The following is an 11,569-nucleotide window of genomic DNA, read 5'->3' as shown; positions in this document are numbered from 1 at the left end:
AAAATGTCATTTGTAGTGAACAGGTTCAGAAGATCTTCAGTTGACAAAGTATATATGCATATCCGAGTTTATACAAATTGGGTGGTTGGCATGAAAATGTGCTATGAGGTACAGGTCAGACCTAGTCAGGACCACTGTGCCATCATTATGCCATAGATATTAGAGTAAATGAAATCTCTCTTCTTGGTTGAATACAATTCGCAAATATAGCAAAAAACTCAATATAATAATAATAATAATAACTATCAACAATAAACAATAATTATAAGAAATAAAAGTCTATCACTACAAACTTTCGCTAAGGAAAGGAAAGAAACTGTGTGATATTTAATGACACTGCACGTCCGACTGCATACAGCAAACATGCTTGCATAGCTAATATCTGATGGGATAAGACCTCTCTTCTTTAACTAGGGGAGAGGGAGAAAGAGGAAGAATAAGAGGTGTACTTAATCATGGAGGACATAATTGTTATACCATTAAAATTTTGTCTTTTTTATAAGTCTCTGAAAAAATTAGATTTTGTCCATAACAATTTTTAACCACCATGTCAAATACAAATGGGTTAAAAATTAAATTTTGGTTCTTGCATGGACTGGTAGAAAAAAAGGAAAATTTCTATGGGTCAATGAACTGTAATAATTAGGTGGTTTTAGATAAAGTTTCAGGCATTAAATACCCAATAAATCAAGCTAAAAAATCTTTACCTCTCCTTTTTTGACGAGTCCCAGTATATTATAACTGTAACGAGTTCATCTAACTTGCCATAATCTCTTTTCTGAAAGCATGATTATTTTTATTCTTTCACTGCACTGTTCAGGTTAAAAATAAAAATTAATTATACATTATGTGGGCAGCCGCGTGGTGTATCGCGGTAACTGTAACTTAGCAACAGTAACTTAACCAAGCAGCTGTAACATAGCAACTGTAACCTAGCAATAAAAAATTAATTATAATATTTTAATTTATTCTTTAAAAAAATAATAAATAATTTATTATTTTGATTTTTGAATAATTTTTTTTAATTGAATTAAAATTAAAGTTAAGAAATAACTATTTTAATTAATAATAATTATTTCAAAATTTAATTTTAATTCAATTTTTTAAAATTCAATTTTAATGAATTATTTGTTTATTGTTAATAATATTATTTATTTTGTTATTACAAAATTAATATCAAAATGATAAATTATTTATTATTTATAATTTTATTTTTCAATTTTTTTATTTTTTAAAGAATAATATAATTAAAATAAAATTAAATATCGAATATTTTTAGTTTTTAAAATTATTTTTTATTAAAATATTCTTAAAATTTGATTTTAATCAATTTTTTAATTTAATTCTTAAACATTAAAAAAACAAACTTTAATTAATTTTTTAAACTAATTTTACTATGTGGGCAGAGTAAAAATGGTAACCTAGCAACAGTAACCTAGCAACTTTTAACTTAGCAACTGTAACCTAGCAACTGCAGAAATAGAAATAGAACTGTAACTTGGGCGCACTGGCTTTGAATGATAATAAAATGGCGCCTGATAGGAAAGGAGTCTTTTGTGTTGGTCTAGTCATAGATATGGTCTAGTTTGTCTTGATATTATTTAGTGTAGATCAATATCCTAAAGAAGATGAAGATATTAGATCCAGCGGCAAAAATGGGCTAAAGGAGGTAACGCGGTGAAGACTCTACTGTTTCTGTCCTGGTTTAACTTAAGAAAAACTCAAGAGGAGGGAGAAAGAAAACCTTATGAACTACTTTCCACAATAGGAGGAGGAATTATTGAGATAGCAACCGTTAAGCTGTTGCACGGATGTAATCAATGGGGGTGCGGCTATGACTATTCAGAGAGAGAGAGGGAGAGAGAGAGAGAGAGGAGAGAGAGAGAGAGAGAGAGAGAGAGGAGAGAGAGAGAGAGAGGAGAGAGAGAGAGAGAGAGAGAGAGAGAGGGAGGGAGGGAGAGAGAGAGAGAAAGAAGAAAAAGAGGTTTACATAATCACGGGGGACATAAATTATTACACCATACACTTAAAATTTTTGACATATCAAAATTTTGTCTTTTTGGAAAGTCGCTGAAAAAAATTAAATTTTGTCCATAATAATTTTTAAAAAAATACAAATGGTTTAAAAATTCAATTTTCTATGGGCAATTTTTTTTAATTTTTACGATATATATAAAATTATATTATTTATTCCCCCCCCAACCTATACATAAGTACATGTGCATGTGTTCTTACTTACATTATTAAATGTTTTAAAAGCTTTTCTAGCGTCACTGGTCAGTACATATCCTTTAATGAGTGCATTATATGCAAAGATATCAGGATAGACACGACGGTCTATCATACTCTGAAGGACTTCTTCAGCTTTCTCAATCTTTAAGTGAACAAAAAAAATAATTATTAATATCATTTTTAATGAATTTTGATTGTTTGTTGATATATGTAAATCAAAAAAATTCTAATTAAAATTTTCATAATTTTTTACACAGCAAAAAGGTCTCAGATATGAACTATAATAATTAATTAGCTGGTTTTAGAGGAATTTTTTTGGCTTTAATTACTCAATAAATATCGCTAAAAAATTTACCTCTCCTTTTTTCACGAGTCCCAGTATATTATAACTGTAACGAGTTCTTCTAACTCGCCATAATCTATTTCCAGAAAGCATTGTATATTATCTTTTTTATAGATTCACTGCACTGTTCATAGTGTTCAGGTACAAAATAATTAACCCTTTCTTGACAGGTCAAGACCACGCCCAAATTGGGACCACACCCACAAAAATTGCTAAATTTTAAAACATTTTAAAAAAGAAACACTCCAAAAACAAAGTCAAACACACTACTATTATTATCAAGAAAAATAAACTTTTAAGAAAAAAGCTAAACAAAAAAGTTTCAGCTACTGCCACTCATAGCAGCAAACAAGTAAAAAGCTTAATAATCAATTTAAGGCAATATGAGTGTGTGTGTGTGTGTGTGTGTGTACATGTATGTACGAGTAAACCTCTCTTCTTCTTGGTTGAATACAATTCGCAAATATAGCAAAAAACTCAATAAATAATAATAATAATAACTATCAACAATAAATAATAATTATAAGAAATAAAAGTCTATCACTACAAACTTTCACTAAGGAAAGGAAAGAGACCGTGTAATTCATCAGGTAATTATTAACGGCTGGTGGTGAATTGTTCCGGATTGAACCGCTCAGTAATGGCGCCAGTGTTGACCAAGACGTCATCGATCAGAGACCAGAGCTGGTTACCTCGTATGTAGTCATTGTCAACAAGATTGACAAGGCAGTAGGTGTTTTGAATGTGGTCTATGAGAGAGCGAGATTGAGATCCTTGGGGATAAAGATTGGCCCAATGTGTGTGCCATATAGTAAAGGCTTCATCCTAAGGAGAGAGAGAGAGAGAGAGAGGTAGTGTTAATACGAAGTCAGTTCAAAATTTATATTAAAAACATATACATGTACATGTATGTATCACAAAATGTTTTGCTCGTAACTCAAAAATTATTTGTCAGAATCAGCTTAAACTTGCTACAAAGCATAAGGACATCAATATGTATAAGAAAATGTAATTTAAAAATTGGGTGATTTTGGAGTCATTTTTTGGAAAAAACCATGGGCTATAGCCTTGGGTATTTTTTAAAATTTTGGCATTTTCTAAAAATGGCCATAACTTGAAAAATTTGAAGTCGGAATCAGCTCAAACTTGCTACACAGCATAAGGACATCAATATGTATCGGAAAATGTAATTAAAAATTTGGGGTGATTTTGGAGCCATTTTTTCAAAAAAAAAAACCATGGGCTATAGCCTTGGGTATTTTTCAGAATTTTGGCATTTTCTAAAAATGGCCATAACTTGAAAATTTGAAGTTGGAATCAGCTCAAACTTGCTACACAGTATAAGGACATCAATATGTATCGGAAAATGTAATAAAAATTTGGGGTGATTTTGGAGCCATTTTTTGAAAAAAACCACGGGCTATCCGTTGCATTTGAGGAACAAGAAAATCATTGTATCGGCCCAGTGTTTATGATCCTGATGTTGCACTGTCCGATGGTCACATAATAAATTACTAACTAAATTATTTATTTATTTAATTATTATAAATTTATTACAATGATTTAACTGTATATCTATCTCTGTCTCTCTCTTATTATTTCAAAGAAAATTTTGTAAAATGGGCTATAGCCTTGGGTATTTTTCAGAATTTTTGGCATTTTCTAAAAATGGCCATAACTTGAAAATTTGAAGTCGGAATCAGCTCAAAATTGCTACACAGCGTAAGGACATCAATGTGTATCAAAAAATGTAATAAAAATTTGGGGTGATTTTGGAGCCAATTTTTAAAGCCCCAAGGTACATGTATTCTGTCAAAATATTTAAGCAGCTTCAAAAATTTATTATACATGCAAATATTCAACTTTGGATTCGAATTAGCTTAAAAATTCTCTACAAGATAACCATGTAAAATCATGTTCTAGAAAAAATATAAAACTTAAGACTTATAGCTGGGCTGGAAAGAGATCTGCCCATGGAATAAAAGCAATTCTTGTACCAAACACAAAAACAGGAAGACAGCAATAGCAACAATCAAAAGAAAAAAGGAAGAGGTAACACGGACCATAACAATCAATCTGTCATAATTTCACACGCCTATAACAATTAAACAATAATAGTAATACTACAGTGAGTTACATTCCTACAATTCAAATAAAAGGATACTTAATTGTCAAGGGACACATTAAGTACAAGAGAAAGTCGTGTAGGAAACAGAACATAAAACAGACATTTCGTTGAAAGAATGCTACCCCTACACATACAGAGAATCACCATGAAATAACAAGATTAACAGCACATAAAATTGTACCCAGTATCATTCTATAGATGGTACAGCATATGCATTCACATATACATGTAGATGTACTGTACATTATATTGAATGCAACCACCAATCTTTCTTATGAGTTATTACATTACAGGCTAATGCACGGTAGTTAAAATGTACATGCTTTATGTGTGTACTGTGTAGTGAGTAGTGTGTAACTTTATCACAAACAACAAAGTTATGAAATAGCATAGAAACTGCAAAATCCCAAACAATGCCTCACCAATGCTGTTACCAGTAACAATTTTACTATATAGTCACCTGGGGTTAGTTCAAGGCGCTACACATTTTTAAAATAACGCGACAAATTAACAGAATATCAAATTACGCTGAGATGGTCCCGGGTACAGGAAATATCGGAGCGATCCAGACAATATGGCTATTGACTATAATTCTTACTATTATACTCTAGTTATGGCAATGAATAGATAATCCTATTATCCAATGGGGTTGCAACGGATGAGTGCGTGTGTACTAGTATATGTACACGTACATGTGATGTGTGCAAATGATTAAAATAACTTTCCATGTTTTCCCATCTCCCAGTGAGTGATGTGTGTGAGAACGAAAGCAGGTAATTGATATCGTGTACTATACATAACTCGCATTCAACACACATATACATCATTGGTAATCTCTCACGTACACACACACACAGAGACAGACAAACAGATTCAGTACAAAAAGTAGATCCCCCAGACCCCCACGTATTGTACATAATGACCTCTAGTATTATAATTGTATGTACATGTACGTGTACATGTACATGTATGTGGACATGTACAGTACAACACGTACATGTACATACTAGTAATTGTACCATGTACCATCAAGAGTAAATAATAATTAGAGGAGAATGTCCTACTGTGCAATATAGAATTGAAGAGTCACATTCAGGATATTTCCGTATTTTTATTAAGTTTGAGTAGTTATTGCTAGTTATTTTTGAATAACTACTCAAAAATACTGAAAATATCCTGAATGTGACTCTTCAATTCTACGCCCTGATGAAGCAGACCTTATAGCCAGTAGGACACTCTCCTCTAATTATTATCTACTCTTGGTACAATGTATTTACTAGACAGGGAGAGAATTGGCTGGACATTAAGGTTTAGAGAGCAGACATAAAAGGCACACGATCCAGTACAAAAAAGTAGATCCCCCAGACCCCCACGTATTGTACATAATGACCTCTAGTATTATAATCGTACCATATATAACATGTACATGTCCATACTAGTAATTGTACCATGCACTTACTAGACAGGGAGAGAATTGGCTGGACATTAGACATTAGAAGGCAGACATTAAGGCACACGGAAAAGGGGAATTAAGGATTAATTGAGCAAAAAATTCGTCTTTGATTTCCATATAAATATACATAATTACAGGAAAAATTCTACACATTACACACACCACATTTAATTAATTATTATATCATTATTTAATTAATAACAAATTAATAATCATAATTAGCCGACGCCTTACTTTCCAATAATGAAAAGCAACAGGATCAACAACAGTCGGCTGAATTATCTCTTTCCCAGGGAACACGCCCCAAGTAACAGCAATGGCATTGTGAGGGTTACAGTTAGTGATATTCATCGTAGCCTATAAAAAATAAGGTGTTAAAAGTAGGTGTGGTCAGCTCCACCCACCTCCTTGTTGACAATGTGGTAATTGACCCACGGGTATGAGGGCAGGACCTCGATCAGACTTGCAACAAACTCTCTACTAGCGAAAAACTCCAAATATGCCTAAAAATAAAAATATTCTAACATATGCAAGAGTATACAAGAGTATACTAGATCAGGGTTTCCCACAAGGCATCCTAACTGAGCCAAACAGCATGAGCTTCATGAACTGAAAATTTGGAGCAACTTTAAAAATTCATAAAAAATCTAAATTTGACCAGAATCAGCTCAAAGTTAATACACAACATAAGAACATGTACATGTACATGTATTATAAAAATGGAGAGTTCTCTCCTATCCACTTTTGATGAAATTTGGCCAACATCCCTGTACTAAAGTACAGGGTGTTTGGCACAATTTTTGAGCAACTTGAAATGTGTCCAATATAGTATACAGGGTTATACTAAAAGTACACTGAGTTTCAAAATACCTTTTGATAGACATATCCTCCATTGTTTCCCCAGCCATGAACAGGGTCAGAAGAGCTGGCCCCGTTGACAGCTGGCTGACTGTTGATAGTGAGGACCCCATGACGATTAACATGAGCCAAGTGTGCGACAATCAGTGAGGTCTCTATAGCTAGTTCTTCATCGTTCCAAGGAAGAGAGGTTACCTTAACAAAAAAATCCACATAAAAGTACTTATAAATAAAAGAATAAGCCCAAATGAGGAAGAGGCAGGAATTTGGCAATTCAGAATTTAAGTTTAGTCTGTTTGGTTGGCTGTTGCATGAAGCTATCATCACTAGTAATTGAATTACAGTGTAGCAGAATGCATGTACACTGTACAATGTATGTATACGTACAAAATTAATTAACAACCAATTCATAAAGTGACTAATTTATGAAGTAAAACAACAGGGTATAGAGAGATAGAGGGTGATTGTGTGGTAATGGTGAAACTACCTTGACGCCATTTTTATTCTTTTGTCCTGTTATGTAGCACTCAAAGACGTGATGGACGTCACTAACGGCAAGAAGCTCCTCCCCCCACATTGCCCGACACGTTTCTGGCTTGCTCCGCAGGCACAAATAGAACAAATAATAATCCTAGAGGAGAAATAACACGAAGGAATAGCAGAGAAATTAGTTTAATAAAAACAGATTTTCGTGACGATAAATTTTATGTAAAAAAATGTGTGGATGTTATCATAATTAATAATAATCAATTAGTTTACGCTATAGACATTACAATCCTTGAATGACACAGCTGTAGACTTAATGAATGCAAATTTGCTGTACAAATGACTCGTGTGTACTCTGTGCATATATAGTATAGAGTACAGAATAGCTACAAGAAGAGGATACTACTAAATACAAATATGATCATGTGTCGTGTTGTTCACTATTGAGAATAACTAATGAACTGACAGTAACTGTACCAGAAGACCCCACCAGTCAGACACACACACACACACACACACACACTGTATAAATTCAACAGATTCCAAGCATTCTAGCTCCTCTCCTACCCAACCACAAGATGAAAGTACCATAACATAGGCATAAATAATATACACATTGTGCCTGTGAATGTGTACATGTAACAGGAGATGAGAGCTACATGTACATGTATTGGAGGAGGAGGAGGAAGGAGGGGGAGAATGTGTTAAAGGGTAGCATATCACAACAGTAATACCTTACCAGGTACACACCCAGTTAGTATCTAAAACCACACAAATAGGAATTGACTGACAATACTCCCACTATGTGATATACTAAACCACATCAGGTGTCAATACTCATTCAAATAATCTAGCAGAGTTGACCTTTCACATAATGGTAAAGGTCAATTACTACTATACACATCCATGCATTAATTAATAAGCCAAGTAATTAAACTGACACCCACTTATTTAATATCAGCTCCAAATTAAACATTATTAGCAAATTAGACTATACACACAAATAATAGAACTTGGAAGACAGTACATGTACAGTACAGTACACATTCAAGTCCATTAATTGTAGACTAATATTATGGTGACAGGTTTTTCAAAACATAATCTAATTAGACGCCATTAACAGCCAATAATTAAATAAGTGTATAAACATGAGAACGACAGCCAAGTAGGATTAAACTGATTAAGGCAAATTAAGAAAAAAATGAGATTTGATATTGATTCTCTCTACTCACTAGAAGTTACATGTACAATGTACATATGTATTATACATGCATGTACGTGTAAATGTATATGTATTATAAAATACCTTAAGGTCTCCAAAGGCAGGACTCTCAGATGCTCCCCATCTCCCATTAGGAAAATCGTCCCATTCCTGTGTCCTGTATATGTAGCTCTTTGGTCTGCTAGCCCAAAATATAGGCCTAGATTTTTTTAAAAGAATAAAAAATCAGGCGTCAAAAATTTAGCGATTAATCACAAAAATTTTTACTCGGCTGAGTGCCACACAAAGAATGCCGCACCTCACGTCTTCGGAACAACGCCTCTTAGAGTTCCCGGACTGCTTCCAGGGTAGAGCCTTCATGGCGAGCGGGTCTTCGCACCAAAGACCCAACTGCTTCAGAATGTCAACCACAGCGACTTCGCGATTGAGCGTATAAAAATGAAGACCGTTGACCTATTAGAGACACAAGAAGTACATGTAATAAATACAATATACATGTACATGTACATACAGCTATATGTACATGTACATGTACATGTAGATGTACAGGTATACATGTACAGGTATACATGTACATGTACATGTCCTTTTTTTGTGTACAGTTTCAATGCAAAACAAGTTAATTATCAATTTCTTGAAGTAAAAAAATAATTTTTGGCTCGACAGACATGCAACGTAGTCTTTATTCTTCACACTTGAGTCAGTTTATTATTATTCGAACGTGGACCCAAAATAATAATTAAATAACAGATGCATCACATATTGTATTACCCCTAGCTACTGATAATCGTATTACCGTAATACAAGATATAATTAACAGACACACACACATTACTATACAGATCATTTGTATCAATAAAGAAAACACACATATAAAGTTCAGCAGTAACAAAGTACATGTAAAACACACGCACGCACGCACACACACACGCACACACACAAAGGATAAATGTACATGTATTATATACAAACGTAATAACTAAATTTGCTGCCTTGTGGTGGTTGGGCAAATCACCTTCATTTGTTGAAGGTATCGGAAAAACAAGTCGGAGTGTCAGGACCAACATTTGCCCGTAGCGCTACACGTGCACATGCACATGTAGGGTACCATTTAATCAAAATCAATTCTGTACGTACATAAGCATATCAAATGCAATGAAGTTAAGCAACTGCTTATCCATTTGGCAGAGTACACAATATTACATAAATCGATGCAATAATGAGAGCGCCACACGTACATCTATGTTGGAATGCTCTATATAATGTATATGCATTGTATGCCAAATTGCCAAAAAAATCCTTTGAAACAATATCAGCGGAGCTTGCAATCAGATCTCATATTTACAACAGATGAGTGATTGCTGTAATTATGCATAAGGCCCGATACTTGAGCAACTTTAAAATTTATAAAAAATCTGATTCTGATTGAAACCAGTTTAAACTTTCCACACAACATATACATGTAACAACATCTACTGTACATGCATTAGAAAAAACTATAAAAATGGAGAATTTTCTACTTTTCAATTTTGGAAAATTTGGCACAAGACCATGTACTATACTATATAGTACAGGGACTTTTACTTGATTTTGGAGTAACTTGATCAAATTCAGCTCAAACTTGCTACTTAACATAAGAATATATACATGTACAATGCATGTGTTAGAAAAAATTATAAAAATAGTCAAATGGAGAATTCTCTCCTTCTCAAGTTTCGCAAAATTTGTCCAAGACACTGTACTATAGTACAGGGACTTTGGCCTGATATTACAGGGGCTTTTACTTAATGGCATCATTTGCATATGTATTGTACATGTACATGTATATGTACTTATCAATTGCTTTAAAAGCATGTGCCATGCATGTGTTCATCATGCCATCCAAGCAAAACAAAAATAGTAAAGGTCACAGATAGATTTCCACAACTCATTTTACTCTGAATTGTTTATACACATATACAAACACTATAGCAGCATTTTTTGTCATTTTTTAAACGTACCACTCCACTATCCAACAGCTCGCGACACATCTGCACAGCCAAGTGGACCCCATAGCTCCTCACAGCAGCATCGTCGTCCTTTATTGGCTGTATCGCCTCTCGTATATTATGAGGTACTTCAAGTTTCGATAGCTTGGTAAGAGACCGGAGGGACTGGTAGCCTTGAATAGGGAGGATCCCGGGGATTATAGGGACCTTGATGCCCACCTCACGGCAGTCCCGATAGAATTTGAGATAAGTGGAGGTCTCGAAAAAGAGTTGGGTTATTATGAAGTCGGCACCTGCATCAACTTTCTCCTTTAGGTGAACGATGTCTTCTAGATAATCAGGACAGTCGGGATGGCCATGAGGATAACCTATAGAGAAGAAACAATACTATAAAAAATAGAAATAATAATGAAACACATACACAGCATGTACTTAATTCTCATATTTCACTAATGATACTACAAACTATGAACCCGTAAGACAATTAATTGCTGTTCATAATGTCGTTATGAAGGGCACTGTGGTTGACTGAGAATCATGACATGACCACAACATGAGATCAGGATTATACTGGGAAATGTGTGAGATGTAATGGGTACACAAGCATTTGTTTGACAGACTGTGTGCGGTTCACTGCAATGGAATGATGTCAAAATATGAATGGAATGAAAAACTAAATAGAGAGAGGGGGGAGAGAGAGAGGGAGAGAGAGAGAGGGAGAGAAAGAGAGAGAGAGAGAGGGAGAGAGAGAGAGAGAGAGAGAGGGAGAGAGAGAGAGAGAGGGAGAGAGAGAGAGAGAGAGGGAGAGAGAGAGAGAGAGAGAGAGGGAGAGAGAGAGAGAGAGAGAGAGAGAGAGGGA

The 11,569-nt window shown here is 34.2% G+C and overlaps 2 protein-coding genes across 2 annotated transcripts in view; both read right to left on the bottom strand.

Moving 5' to 3' along the window:
* Positions 1-180: 180 nt before the first annotated feature.
* On the bottom strand, positions 181-2,760 carry LOC109583293 (pentatricopeptide repeat-containing protein At1g55630-like). The gene is made up of 3 exons (XM_019998565.1): positions 2,588-2,760; positions 2,240-2,374; positions 181-410 (listed from the first exon to the last, which is right to left on the bottom strand). Exons 1-3 carry the CDS (start codon positions 2,666-2,668, stop codon positions 246-248), a joined length of 381 nt encoding a protein of 126 aa, XP_019854124.1. The 5' UTR covers positions 2,669-2,760; the 3' UTR covers positions 181-245.
* A 254-nt stretch (positions 2,761-3,014) lies between these two features.
* Positions 3,015-11,569, bottom strand: part of LOC100636961 (methylenetetrahydrofolate reductase-like) — a 10,083-nt gene continuing 1,528 nt past the window's right edge. The window contains exons 4-11 of the mRNA XM_011406745.2: positions 10,723-11,078; positions 9,021-9,175; positions 8,807-8,921; positions 7,502-7,645; positions 7,027-7,209; positions 6,561-6,659; positions 6,391-6,513; positions 3,015-3,400 (exon numbers count right to left, since the gene is read on the bottom strand). Coding sequence (XP_011405047.1) covers positions 3,173-3,400; positions 6,391-6,513; positions 6,561-6,659; positions 7,027-7,209; positions 7,502-7,645; positions 8,807-8,921; positions 9,021-9,175; positions 10,723-11,078 — 1,403 coding nt within the window. The 3' untranslated portion in view covers positions 3,015-3,172. The remainder of the gene's footprint in view (positions 3,401-6,390; positions 6,514-6,560; positions 6,660-7,026; positions 7,210-7,501; positions 7,646-8,806; positions 8,922-9,020; positions 9,176-10,722; positions 11,079-11,569) is intronic.

Source organism: Amphimedon queenslandica, unplaced genomic scaffold (genome assembly GCF_000090795.2).
Source record: "Amphimedon queenslandica unplaced genomic scaffold, v1.1 AMPQUscaffold_13314, whole genome shotgun sequence".
Lineage (NCBI taxonomy): Eukaryota > Metazoa > Porifera > Demospongiae > Haplosclerida > Niphatidae > Amphimedon > Amphimedon queenslandica.
The sequence above is the reverse complement of the archived record's forward strand: the minus strand, read 5'-3'. Positions and strand labels throughout refer to the sequence as shown.